This window comes from Dendrobates tinctorius, unplaced genomic scaffold (assembly GCF_039654945.1).
Source record: "Dendrobates tinctorius isolate UK_male_01 unplaced genomic scaffold, ASM3965494v1 ptg000084l, whole genome shotgun sequence".
Lineage (NCBI taxonomy): Eukaryota > Metazoa > Chordata > Amphibia > Anura > Dendrobatidae > Dendrobates > Dendrobates tinctorius.
Window position 1 is genome coordinate 19,079,858 of NW_027361752.1, and position 15,007 is coordinate 19,094,864.

The 15,007-nt window shown below is 40.5% G+C and overlaps 1 protein-coding gene across 10 annotated transcripts in view; it reads right to left on the reverse strand.

The window, feature by feature from the left end:
• ROBO2 (roundabout guidance receptor 2) overlaps window positions 1-15,007 on the reverse strand; it is a 582,091-nt gene that overhangs the window by 48,550 nt on the left and 518,534 nt on the right. For 5 of the 10 annotated variants that reach the window (XM_073584461.1, XM_073584463.1, XM_073584459.1 and 2 more), the window contains exons 17-19: window positions 7,797-7,979; window positions 2,926-2,952; window positions 1,973-2,041 (exon numbers count right to left, since the gene is read on the reverse strand). In XM_073584461.1, the coding sequence (XP_073440562.1) occupies window positions 1,973-2,041; window positions 2,926-2,952; window positions 7,797-7,979 (279 nt within the window). The remainder of the gene's footprint in view (window positions 1-1,972; window positions 2,042-2,925; window positions 2,953-7,796; window positions 7,980-15,007) is intronic. The other 5 variants (XM_073584464.1, XM_073584462.1, XM_073584460.1 and 2 more) reach the window with 2 other exon arrangements.

A 15,007-nucleotide genomic window follows, 5' to 3' on the forward strand; every position in this document is an offset into this window, starting at 1 on the left:
CTGTAATGACCAAATACTGAACGTGTGAATGTGGCTTTTTCGAACATATCGGATCGTTAGTTTTCTGCTTCTACATTTATTCTAGAGACATATGAGCTCTTGCTTTCTCATAGATTTCGGTATCTCTCGCTGTTTTAATTATGATTGTACACTATATGCGTTTTTTCTTATTTAAACAAAGGTCAGAACGCATTCATATTAAATAAAGAACAACGAGCTGAAATGATTGATTGCTGCCAGTCAAAAAGTCCATCATTGGAATACTCCTTTAAGTAGACCATGTATTATGATAGGCCAATAAATAAAGTTTTTCTTCCATTCTTCCATTATATTCAACAACACTGCAATCCTTATACGTGAGTTAGTCTAAATGAAACTAAAGTCTAAATGAAAGTCCCTGTATTTTCTAGAAATGTTCTTATGTGCTAAATTAGAGGCGGAATTTAAAAAAATAAAAATGATTTAACCTCTACATGTGCCATATGTTAACTGCTAGAGAAAAGTAGGTGGAGACATCAGGGAAGACTTGGCTTTATTGACAGCATGAGCTGCGGTCTTCTTCTGATGCATGCGCAATGTAGCTGGGTGTGCTTGCCATCAAGGTCCTTGCAATCAACCATGGCAGTCTAGGGAGGTTTTGTGTATGAATGGCTCCACCTTCCTGACTCCAGACAGAGGAGCCCCACCTTCCTGACTCCAGAAAGAGGAGCCCCACCTTCCTGACTCCAGACAGAGGAGCCCCACCTTTATGATTCCAGACAGAGGAGCCCCACCTTCCTGACTCCAGACAGAGGAGCCCCACCTTCCTGACTCCAAACAAAGGAGCCCCACCTTTATGATTCCAGACAGAGGAGCCCCACCATACTGACTCCAGACAGAGGAGCCCCACCTTCATGATTCCAGACAGAGCCCCACCTTCCTGACTCCAGACAGAGGAGACTTGCCTTCCCGATTCCCCTGCCAGAGGAGCCCCACCTTCCTGACTCCAGACAGAGGAGCGCTGCCTTCCTGATTCCCCTGCCAGAGGAGCCCCACCTTCCTGACTCCAGACAGAGGAGCCCCACCTTCCTGAGTCTAGACAGAGGAGCCCCACCTTCATGATTCCAGACAGAGAACCCCACCTTCCTGACTCCAGACAGAAAAGCCCCACCTTCCTGACTCCAGACGGACTAGAGGAGCCCCACCTTCTCGACTCAAGCAAGTTAATGAAAAATTGTGTAAATAAGAACACATTTAGAAGCACAGAAGCTAATCTAATATCTAGTGGTTTAGATAAGAAAACTCTTCTGATAGGTTCTCTTTAAGATACCATATAAAAATCAAGACTTAATAAAGTCTTAGTTCATTGTGTATAATGGAGAGCCCTTTGCAGGTTGGTGATACCCTACAAATGATTGACAGATGTCTATATTCAGAGTCACTGGACTGCAGAACTATATTAAAATCGGATCTATCAAATGTCCATAGTGACCAGACTATAATGACTTTGGCCTGACATCTGTGACCTCTCATTCTCTGACCGCAATAACTGTGTCCCATAGGCTCTCCAGTACCAAATCCCCTCAATTTGCCCATACAATTCTATTAACTATTATTTTATTGGTTCACACTACCTATACATTGGCATTTAATTGAGATGTATTATGCCACCTATATAGACACGCTGCTTTGAAATAAATATTGTTCTCCCCACACAATTTACCATAATCCAAATTTTACATATAGCAAACGTAAGCACTACAAGTGTCCAAGTAGGTTACACCTTATAGCAAACATGCAAACAGCCCCCTCAACTATTAAGCTAATTGTCTGCCCTCTAGTGGTATAAAGAAATATTGCAGCTTATACCACTTTAAATAATGTATTTAGTTGGCCCTGCTGCAAATCTTACTAGATAGGTAAATTATAACTTGAAAATAGCCTGCCATACTTAAATGTTGCTTTATTTCTTCATTATATCAAATAGATATACCTGCATTGTGCCAGCTCCCCTTCTTTGTGCCAAGTGCAACTTTGTGGTGCATGGTTGTATCTGGGGAATCTAAGTAAAGGATGTAGAAAAAGAGGATATTCGCCCATTTTGGATACAGCTTGTAATAATCTATGTTGCAGTGTTAATGATGTGTAAAATGTATCTAGCACATACTGAAATTGGTGAAATAATGGTTTTAAAGGGGACCTGTCACTCGCCATAAATATCTAATTTTTTTTAACCTGGAAAAGCCACTTTTCTCCTGAATCTGGATTTGTTTTTCTTTTGATCCAGCTTCTCTCCATTCCTGAGATATGACTCAGTCTTCCCTGTATGTAAATCTAGTCTTTTGTGCCCAGTGGGCGTCGTCCTCAACTCTTCTCTGTGGGTGTGTTCTTTATGACCACACCCCCTAAGTAAAAAAAGACTAGATTTATATACAGAAAACAAGAGGCCGTATCTCAGGAACGGAGAGGCGCAGGAACAAAAGAAAAACATCACCGGATTGAGAAGAACACCGGCATTCACAGCAGGTGGCAAAAAGTATATCTATTTATGGCAAATCACAGGTCCTCTTTAAGCTTCATAGGCTTTTTTGAAGAGAAGAATTCCCTGCGCGCGAAGCTGAAGTCATCTTATTAGCAGGCTGGATGATATATACATCTCTCAGAAATAAATATAATCCTTTCAAAACTCATTTTGGAGGAGGACGCCATGTATTAAGATCAAGCTTAGGACATTGCTGGATGTATAGAAACTTAGGGGCTCTGCTAATGATGAATGATCTTGAAGGGGGCTGGGTCCATTCAAGTACAGCAATAATTGCTAGCCAGATCCTAATTAAAAATGATAGTTAGCAATTGTGCTGGTGTGACTTAATTATATTTAATTCTGAGAGCTAATGATTTCAATGATATGGTGGTGTAGAGGTAACACAGACTAATGGACAGTACCTGCAGGGGTAAAGGTGAAGGACTGAACTGCAAAACAAGAAGGTAAAGACAATTTGAGTTATAAGCTCGACTGGAGGAAAAAAAGATCAAAACATTCTAGTGATCGAGTGATGAGAGCGACACTTTCCGGCATGGTCACATGACTTTCTTTGAAGCAATAGCCACTCAGCAGCCAATGGAGAGCTCTAATATATCAAGTGATACATTACAAGCCACTAGTGGTGGTAATGAGAATGTGAGCTTAGTGCATCCCAAGGCAGACTCCTGAACAAATGTGCTTGGATGTAGCAGAGCTGAGTTTGCCAGATGCAGCATAACTTTGCACATGTGTTCCATCACATCTGTATTAACGCTCAATTATCACAATGCAAAGTCACTGCAGTTATAAGAGAGCAAACACAAATTCAGCTCTGCTACATCTGCACAACCAAAAGGTAGCCCAACACAGTCTATTACGTTGCAGCAGTCATGGTTTATGAAATTATTAATTAACACATTGGGATCTATAAATTTATAATGCACATAAATTAAATAAAGGCAATATACAAGTAAAAGAGTGCATAAAAGGCAATATATAAGTAAAGGAGTGCATAAAAGGCAATATATAAGTAAAGGTTTTGCTCCTTTGCTCGATTGATTACACATTAAATCTAAATATGTTGTAGAGAAAACTGAAAAGTTCTACAGCATCTAATTATTTGGATTAGCCAAGGATTCTGAGTATTTTGCCCTCTAAAGGTTCATTTTGGCATTACAGGAATATTAATCGAAAACCTATATGTTTAGAAGAATAGGTCATATCTACCCTGGGGCTTTGTCTGGCACTGTTGCAGCACCACTAACAACCTGCAGACAGTTGTGGCAATGTTTTTGAAAGAAAACAGCTACATTTTTATAAGCAGGCTGTCTTTTTACAGGAACACTACTACTTTGTATATGGGCTGTGTCTAATATTGTAGCTCAGTGCAATAGCAGACACATCCATTACACAAGGAAGGCGCTGTCTTGGGAAGGAATAATAAAACAAGGCTGACTTTCTTTTTTTAATAATTTCATACAAGTCCAGGTCCAGGGTAGTCTAATGGAGAAGACATATGATAATGAATAAGGATGGGCGAACCCGAATGGAAAAGTTTGGGGTCCGTACCAAACACCTAGTGTCCGTGCACGGACCCCAAACACAGACTTTTCCAGGAAGTACGTGTTACTGTTTGGGTTCGGCAGGTCGAACAAAGGTTGTTAAAAGGCTTATTTAAATAAATAATTTTAAAAAAACAGCGTGGGGGGCATTTATGATAACCAGCCAAGCTAAAGTAGACAGCTCGGTCACAGCTGAGTTGGACAATGTCGTGGAATTTTTGGCTTATCAGCAGACAGGTGAGGAATACTGTGTTTCTTTATTTTTATTGGGTAAATGGGTAAAAGAGGATAGGGGTGTTTTTATTTCAAATAAAGGACTTTATTACGTGTCTTTTTTAACTTAAACTTATGGGGTTAGTAATGGGGGCGTCTCATACATTACATAGCTGACAACAACCCCAATAATATTACCCCCCTTGATACCATAACAGGGCAAGTGGGAAGAGTTGGGCAAAGCGCCAGAATTGGAGCATCTAATAGATGCGCCTTTTCTGGGGGGATGGCGAGCTACTATTTTTAGGCTGGGGGGTTCAATATCCATCGTCTCTTACCAGTCTGAGAACACCTGGACCATATCTGGATGCATTGCTGAGCGATGGCATGATGCATCCAGGACAAACTAAGCAGAGTATGAGAAGCTCTGCCTGTGACCGGCGGTGACGTCATTAAGGTTAGCTCCGGTCACAGGCAGAGCTTCTCACGCTCTGCTCAGTGTGAGCCAGCTAGCATGGAGACCGGTGGCACATCACTGATGTGACTGATCTCCAAACCATTCGGAACGTCATGGGACATCTCCGTTAATGTATTATCAGCGGATAGGGGAGTATAACTTTTTTCTTTTAATTTTTTTGTGAATAAATGAGTAAAAGAGGGCAGGGAGTTTTTATTTCAAATAAAAGCGTTGGTATGTTTATTTCGATTAAAGGACTTTACTATGTGTGTTTACTCTGTTGGCATTGCCTGTACTGGTTAACAAGAATAGAGGGGATCCCACGCTATTTTTTTATTTTATTTAATGCACAGGCGCCGGCTGACGAATACTTTCATCATCGTATGCCTGCTCTCACTACTATCAGTAAGACCAGGCATATGATTATGAAAGTAGTACTTTCATTAGCCAACGCCTGTGGCCGGTGGTAAATGGGTCATAGCTTCTGGCTCACCCGCTGTCATCTATATCTATACATCTGTTGTATAAATAAATGCAAATGTAATTAAATGTTCTTGAAACTTTAATTTCCTCTGTTATTCCTCCTAAAAATATATATGGATAAATTAACAATTGGGTGTGTCCATAAACGTCTACTCTGAAACTGTTCAATCAGTACTGACTGCACAGGGACACACCCAATTGGCAAGGAGAATGGTAACATCTAGTTGTCAATTTATTTAAAATTTCTTAGAGAAATAACACAGAAACAACAACAGTCCTTAAGAAGATGCTCCACAATGGAGATGGAGAATACAAGTATCACTAGAGCAGGAGAGGCGATAGGTCCTCTATAGAGTCACAGGCTTCATATCATTTCGCTTTCATCTACATTTTTAATACATTTTAAAGGGTATCGCTTCATGAAACCAGGTATATAACAAAACGGCTGTAATGAGATCTTGAAAAGATATCGTGTCATATCTCATATTTTTATTTCTCCTAATTCCTCTTTCCAGGAACAAATTGGAATACTATTCTCAGGCCCTCCTTCTTATATTTCTCCTGTCTTTGTTTCCCCGAAATTTCCATAATTCCAACCATTAATATTCACCGTCTGGAGAGTTCAAACATCTGACAAGATCGTATCTCAAGAGAAGCCGTGCCACGATATACCGCGCTGGATCCTGCTTTGAAGTACTATTGGTTTGATCTAACATCTTAGCCATTTGATCTTCTGCTCTGAAAAGATCTATCAAATTCCCTGGTCCTGGAGAAGCACCAGCTCCTTATGTACCAGGAACTCGTACGTCCGCCTACAACAAGCAAGGACGGGAGAATTATCTGGGTCAGCGTCTTACTGGAGATGTGGTGGTGGAGGAATAAAGAGAGGAGTTATCTTACTAGAGAATGGCAATACACAGAAACCTGCATATCTATCTATCTATCTATCTATCTATCTATCTATCTATCTATCCCATATCTATCTATCCCATATCTATCTATCTATCTATCTAACTATCTATCTGTTAAAGTAGCAGTGTTATCTATCTATCTATCTATCTATCTATCTATCTGTTAAAGTAGCAGTGTTATAAAACAATATGGAAGCACCAATCAAGGCAATTACAAAGTTGTTCAAAGAATCCCAAAAAAAATGTAGTATTCCATCTTCATATGAAAGTGGACATGTATTTATTCTCTCAGTGTTATACCAATGTTTCACCATGAAACACAATATTGATCTTTCTACTGTTTATTAAATGATGACCTATCCATTATCTATCTATCTATCTATCTATCTATCTATCTATCTATCTATCTATCTATCTATCTATCTATCTATCTCCTATCTATCTATCATCTTTCTATTTCTTTATCTATCTACTATCATCTATCTGTCTATCTATCTTATCTATCTATTATATCTATCTATTTCTTTATCTGTATATCTATCTATCTATCTAAATGGAAAAAAAATCAGGCAGCACTCCAGTTCAAGGAAAAATTGTAGACTTTAATCCAGCAGTGGTGCAACGTTTTGACTTCACAGTACGGTCTTTGTCAAGCACCTATTTTCTATCTATCTATCTATCTATCTATCTATCTATCTATCTATCTATCTCATATCTATTGTCTATCTATGTATCTACCTACTTTTCTGTCTCCTACCAGTTTTCTACTTATAATAACTTATATACAAAACTGATCACAGAAAATTCCATTTGCTGTAGCATTAAGTATATGGTTTATATATCGGATTGTTCCCCAGTCGATAGATGTATGCAGAGACTACAATAAGATGTTCTACAGATTCTAGAGGGCAAAATGAGAATGAAGGGAATCTGTCAGTAGGATCAGCCCTCCTAACCACACAGGTCAGAGAAAGTTGAATAAAATGATACCTTGATATTGGCAATGTAATGATTTATTCCAGCAAAATCCACATTTTAATATGTAAATGAGCTGTTAAGATTTATGGACAGGGCAATGACCTTGAGAATCTGATTCCAGAACTTATTTTAAAACATGTGGGAAATGTGGATGAGGGCAACAGACAACAGTCATTACATGTCTCACACTGGTAACTCTCCTTTCATTTAAAATAAGTTTTGGAGGCAGATTCTCGAGGAGATCTATGTCCGGCCCATAGATCTTAACAGCTCATTTACATATAAAGAAAACATTGATTTCTCTGGAATGAGGCATCGGATCGCAGATATCGGGGTATCAGTTTATTCAGCTTCCTATGACCTTCATGCCCATATAGACGGCTTAGGAGGGTGGCTCCTACTGACAGATTCCCTTTCAGTTTTCTGCTGTTTTAGCACTGGTGAGAAGACATATAATAATTACTTGGGTACATTTTCCAACAATTGGCTTCCTCCACAACATATCTATCACTTTAAATTCGACATGGTTCACTACAAGTTCTGTTTTTATATAGAATCACTGCTGGCTCACAGACTTTGTTGGGTACCCAAGATACTTCACTGCACAAAACGCATTTCACGTCATTCATGATTATTGCATCCTCATCCCAGGATGAAGCTTGCACTGCATGTCTTATTTCATCTCTTACCGGCATAGTTGCTGAGTCCCTTTCTCTTCTTTCTGCGCCAGTACAGCCATATGCTGAATCCCATGAGAATTACCCAGCATGCACCCCCAATTCCTGCGATGAAGGCCGGTTGTTTTACAACATCAGTTATCTGCTCGGTGATGCTGTTGTTATTTTCGGTGATTACAACTTCATTACGATTTCCTGCAAAAAATATATATATCTGTATAAATGTAATAATATATTTTAATGGCAGAGAAAATGTAAGAAAAATGGCATTAAAAGGACACTCACGTCACCTATAGATTGTGGAGCACATGGCAGCCAATCAGATTTCTGCGTTACATCATTTTATAGTAAGAAAGGGCGGAACTTACAGGTCAGACGTCGTAGCAGTTGTCATGGGGCTTATCAACTGGAGATATAGATATTACTTGGGGACATTACTTGAAGCAGTGGTGGAGCAGATCACTATCCCAAGGAAGTAGCTGGGGCGTAAGGGGGACTAGAAAAGCAGGAGAGATGAAATTTGCTCCAACAAGCCACTTTGATATAGCCAAGGTACTTAGAGAAGGTGATAAACCAAATCAGTGTCTTCCGCAAAGGAAAGACTTGATAATAACTCTTGACTCTCTGACTTCTTTGTTAGATAAGGTTTGTGCAAAAAGATTTGAGATGCCCAGTTCAGACCTCTGGTCCTATCCTAGGTTGCCGCTCGGCTAGACTTCTCCAGCTGACATCCTCATGAGTGCCTCTCTTGCATCCTAGGCCCAAAGATGTCATGATGTAGCTGTAGGCTCGACCTAGGAGTCTAGGAGGCATCAGAAACGCCCATGAGGTGTTGGGCCAAAAATGACGGTCAAATAAGTGACTTTCAGCTGCAAAAGAAGGCTCTACCAGAGGTCGAAACTGAACACTATGAACACTTTTCCTTCCTTATCTGTAATGATAGCACACCTTATACCTTATGATAATATCACAAGTGCCATTAAAGGGTTTTCCCCACTTTTTAAAAGAAGCTTAGACACATCAGCAGCTGCTCATTAGTCGCAGTGCTCCTTTGATACCCTCTCTGGATGTTGATACTAATGGATGTCATAGTAGCGAGAGTAGAGGAGCAGTGCCACTCCTGGAGGTGAATATAGAATTTCTTTTCCTTTTATACCCCACATTGGGCTCTTTGATAAAACATTTTGAAGTAGGGGGGAATCCCTTTAAAGATACTATAAAGCGAATTACACTATATACAGTGGGTTGCTATGTTAGGAAATGGATATGTTCACACATGGCGTCTTGCAGTGTTTTTTTCCTGAAGAAAAGCAGCTGCGTTTTACAACTAACTGTTTTAAAAAAGCACTTCCATCATACTTTATGCCCTCTGAATATATTGCAGTCAGCATATTATATGGCATTATGTACTTACAATTGCTCATTTTTCCCTTCTACCAAAATAATCTTCTCTTTTCCATTAGGTCTATGACTTCACATGACTAAAACTGACTAGCTGAATTCTTCTCTGCTATATGTAGAAACAGGAGGTCAATTTTCCCTGTATGAGTCATGTGTCACAGCAAAAGTCCATGGCAGGGGGAGGAGGAGAAGCTGGGTCAGGAATTGAGGAGGGGAATGATAAATGCAGGGAGAAGAGACTAACTGTTCATACATAAAGCAGATAGAAGAGAAGAATTAGCAGGGTAGAAAGGCAAAATGAGCAATTGTAAGAACACAGTGCTGTATAATATGATGATTGCAATATATTAAGAGGATATAAAATTTGATGGGAGGAGGAGGAAGAGGAGGAAGAAGAGGAGGAGTACTTCTTTAACATGTGCTGTAGACAAGTCACACATGTAGTCTGCAACAAAAACACACTTTTACTGTCAAGTGTGAACGTCGCAGCTGCAGAAAAAAAGGAAAAAAAAATTGTGTAAAAATGTCATGTGCTTGCATTGATGCGTTCACCCTCACAATGCAATTCCTGACAAGTTAGTTGTAACTTACATTACAACCACTGAGACAGATGTGGCAAAAACATCTTGTGACAGAGTATCACAAAAACATTTTATTTAAACGCTGGTTATGTTCCTCTATCTCAGGCTATGATAAGCTTAGAGCAAAAGGTTAGGAAAACACGTATTGCATGTATTGATATTCCGTATATGTGTGTAAGGCTGGGTCACACTTGCAAGCGTGATGCGAGAAACTCGCATCAGTACCCGTTACTGCCGCCCGCACTCGGGACCAAAGTGTGCGGCTGCATGTATTTCTATGCAGCCGCACACTGCGGTCCCGAGTGCTGGGTATTGATGTGAGAGACTTGCGCAAGTTTCTCGCATTGCACTGGCAAGTGTGACCCCAGCCTATGATTGTGTATTTTGTGTAATTTTGTAAGATTTGGCTCAAGTTGCAAAATTGACTATTGGGTCAGCAATATAAATGGCGTCTGCACACAGAACACAAAAGGCTAGGCTACATCACTACTATTTTCTGGGATGAGGGCTAAACAGGCTCGCTTGTCATTAATAAAGTTGGATGACTTTTGCCCCATTCTTGAGTTACATCGTTTTCCATTGACTAAAAATTTGCCCAAGATCATCGGAAATGAACGCAATCGTAGGCAATTCCAGAATTCTAAGCATTTCCAAATCCTGGTTAAAAGCGTAATTGCAATTTATTGGATGATACTTATCAGTGTCGGTCCTAAAAACCTCGCACTCCGGTGGATAATATATACGGGAAGCCACAGGTATGTTTGTACTGGAAGGTCTGTGAAAGCAGGTGTTCCAGGAACAATACTGTCAGCGCCACTAATGAGATGGAAGACAAGCCATGAGGGTGACCTGCAGCCCGCCATTGTTCTGCAGACAAAGATGTAATGATCTACAATGTCTTCCTCCTACTGGAGACTAATGAAGAATAAAACTAATTTGCTGAAGCAAAAATTAATTAGTCACATCCAAATCAACTGCAATTAATGCCGCGAAAGTTTGCAAGTCTGAGCCGACCGAGCTTATTGCAATTTACGCTATAAAAATGCAATCCTAAGCGCCACGTATCAGCAGGTACAATTTTATCAGCGCAAGTGTAATTTGGACTAAATTAATGTGTTAGATACAACTATGGATTCATAAACTGTTAGCGGTTCAGGCAAGAGAGAAGTAATATCTTCATGGGCCATTAAACCTAATACAGAGGTCGAGTTATAGATCAATGGGAGCCGGCACGCGAGGCTGAAGAGATGATTGATTTTTTTTTTTGCGGCTCACCTTAAAATCTATCGGACTTATTGTAATATAGCATTGGGGAGCCCTCATCCAACTCTGGTGGCGGCAATTCAGACACTTGGCACATTTGGACAAATAACACCTGTATTTTTATAAAGGAAATGACTGTTCAAACAAAGCTTGGGTGCTGGGTTCAGCTTTGGCATTGCCAAACCGGTCAGTCCACCTTCACATCTACTAGCTGCCATCTATCTCTGCCCTCCGACGGCTCCTATAAAGCCAGAGATGTCAATCAAGGCAGAGATGTCAATCAAGGCAGAGGGGGCGGGAGAGATACAAGTAGGGGCAAACAAAGGTGCGCTGAACATTTTGGCCAAGGTTGTACTAATAGTCAGTTCTTGGTTTCTACAGTCATTCTAATGCACAGCTCAATACTGCGAAAGATTGATTCCCAAACACATTGTCACATTGCTGGGGCAAACTGTGGAAAAAGGGTCCTTAGGATTTACAAAGAGAAAACACCGTAGTTTGACAATAAAAGGCTTCACCCAACCGCTATCCATGAGTGGAGAAAAAAGTTTTGGTGTTATCATTCATATTCTCTGAAGTATGTATATATGTGTTTGTCTATTTACAGTTGTGCTCATAAGTTTACATACCTTGGAAGGTTAAGAAAGCAAAAAATTCTGCTGGGGTATGTAAACTTTTGAGCACAACTGTATATAGACAAACACATATATATACTGTACACACACACATATACAGAAATTGTGTAATAGAAGCGGTGTTAATAGTTTATTTTGCTATTCTGTTTAAGTGGATCCGTCACCAGAAAAATTAAATAGATTTCTTAAACCTGATGAGGCTGTTGTACTTTCTATGAAAATCCATGTCAGAATGACTGTAGCTGTATGATCCTCTGCGGAAGCTTAAGCTCAATTTCCACCCAGCTAGCCTGATTGACATCCCATCAATGTCCTCCTCACTGCTGAGACCCAACACTGCTCAGTACAAGCTGCAGCTGTCAGCCATGCTGGGTGAGCGCAAACTGTGTACACTTGTACTCATGAGGTCTCGCACAGTTCATAAAATGATCATGCTAATATCAGAATTATGCAATCGTTCTGGTGTGGATTCTCAAAGTAAGAACACCAGCCTCATCAGGTCTGCGAGATTTATCTAATACCGTATTGTGAAATCTGTTAGATCTGCTTCATCTTAGCAATCGGCACAATATAATAAATTGCAGGCTGCATAAAACACTAGAGAATGAAATATAAAGTACAAGTTTACATAACCAAATAACCTTGAGATGATTTGATGTGTACTTATATATTCCCCCACCCGTGTGTTCGCATTTCCATTCAATACTCTAATTATCTGTTTTATTAGAACAGAATAGATATATTTTATTAGTGATATAAATGAGGCGCTGATCCTGAACTAGTAATGATTTTCCGGGGCTGTTTGTATTTGGCGATCGATATGTGTTATTCTACAATACAGAAAAGACAAAGGGGGTTAATAAGGAGCCCAATTACATTTTTTACAAAGCAAACAGTAAAACCCTCTCATCAGTCAATGTGACCCATAGGTGCTATTTCATCTAGCCTACAACTCCACCGAGTTAATGAAGAAAAAATCCAAAAAGGAATATATACGATATAAGAGCGGCATAATTGCTTTCAATGCTCAGAGTATTAATGATATAAAAGAAAGTGTCATAAAATGATTGTCGAGGCAGGGACGCCGAGATCGTTAAGGAAACAATTAGCTGCCATCTTGAGCATAATTATCTGGAAAAGATGGCTCCTTTGGGTCGGCGTTCTTTTTATGTCCAATATACTTGTTCTTTTATCTGGTGTTTACTGCAGAAACCCTTTAACTCCATTTGGCAGGGTGTACGGCGTGAAGTGATGGGCTGGGGATAAGCCAGAACATATGGCTGCATGGATTTGTATATTATACATATGACCAAAATGTGTTATATAGGTTTCTATCAACTATATAAAATAAAGGCAGTACTATGCGAGCAGAGGTCAAACTCGTAGAGATTAAATGGTGTTCTTATTGTCTACTACTATTTATTTTTTATTATTGTTAATAGCTACTGTACATATTCAGAGGCAGAGCAGGACTGGCTGTCTGGCAATTCTCACAAATGCCAGATGGGCTGGTCTGGCTGTGGGCTGCATCGGCCAGCAACATTTTTAATGCTTTTGACATCATTAGGACTCTGATACTGTAAAAAACTGTAGCTGAGCATAGAGCCATCTACAGCTCAGTAAGGCAGGCGGCCGACAATGTCCGCCATGCAAAAACGTTGGCAACCCGAAGCAGATATCAAACAGTGACATCACAATATTTCACCACCCGAGCCAGCCCACAGAATGCAGAGTAGGAATGGGTCACTCCTCGGCACGGGAGCAGGGGGAGACGAGGATGAGTTTATTTTATTCTTTAAGTAATCACAGGGGGATTTTATTAATAGTAATAAGTGGCTCACGAGAGGGTCATAATCAAAAGGAAGGAGGCACAGTGGACACTGTCAAAAGGAGACATGGTGGGGAGACATTATCAAAAGAAGGGGAGGCACAATGAGTGGGACATTGTCAAAAGGAAAGGAAACACACTGAGGGGACATTGTTGATAGGCACACTGAACGGGAGATTTCATCAGAATGGTAGGCACATCGAGCTGGACATTGTCAAAAGGAGGAGAACCACGCTGGGGATGACACTGTTAAACGAAAGGAAGATAACAGGGAAAGGATACTGTCAAAAAGGAGTCACACTGGACTGGTTATTATCATAAAGAGGTACACTGGGACTGGAGGGGTCATTAATAAAAGAAGGGACAATGTGAGAAATTATTGAAAAGAGTCTTGAGGTGTATAATTATTATTAGAAGGTCGAGGGAAATTATTAATATTGTTATGATTATTATGAGGTCCATTACTACTAAAGAGGCCTGATAAACTGAGGACAGGGAGACATTATTATTACAATGAGGCAATGGGGGACACTATTACTGTAGGGTGGTGTAAAACTATAAGGCGGTACGGAGGGACATTATCAATTTGCAGAAGCAGAAAAGGGGCATTACTACTGTGTGGGGAACAAAAGGAGGGCGCTGTTAAAAAGGAGGGCGCTGTTAAAAAGGAGGGAGCTGTTATTTTCCAGGGCACGTGGGAGCATCGTTATTGTTTATAGGGTTGCAGCTCTATATGGTTTGTGTAGAGGTGGTTAAATGTGAGGAGGGGGCTAGAAAAGCAGTGAGACAAAGATATCTGTAGGATACATTCCGCATAGACCATGAATGAATAGAAGAAGTGGTTATGGCAAATGTAAAAGGAAAGGAAAAGTTCATTACTAAGATCAAAGAAATAATAACCGGTGATCTACCATTGCATGTATGGTGGTAATGGATCACCCGCCAGGGCAGTGGGGTTACTCGGTACCGGGCTGGTGTCTCAGAGGGATGTGTCACGGTGGCGGTGACCCGGTCTGTGGCCCTGGGCGTCCATGCAAAAGGGGTGAAACGTGGCTGAATAAAGTTTATAGGTGGATGATACGTGACACCACCTGTTGTGCTTAGCAATGAAGGGGTTAAGCCGACACTGCAGGCAGATCCTCTGGGACAGATGGTATAAGGCAACAAGATGGAAGAGCTCCCCACAGGTAGAGCTGTAGCCCCAGGGCAGTGGTAATAGGTGTTGAGGAAGAGGGTGTAGTGTCTGGCACAGAGATGCAGCAGTGCTGGAGGGTTTGCAGGAAGAGTGCAATGGCACAACAGGGTGCAGTTTCCTTTACCTTTACTTTGCTTTGTAAGTGCAGTCCAGGATTCAGATTACAGATGGAACAGGAGTTGATCAGCCTGGAAGCAACTTAGGAATCTCTCTATGCAAATGGGTTGTGTAGTCGCCTTTCTAGCGCTTATCTGAGGCACTTGCAGTACTGAGTTACACTGAAATTCCCCTTGCTTGCTCTCTTTGGAACTCCCCTCGTA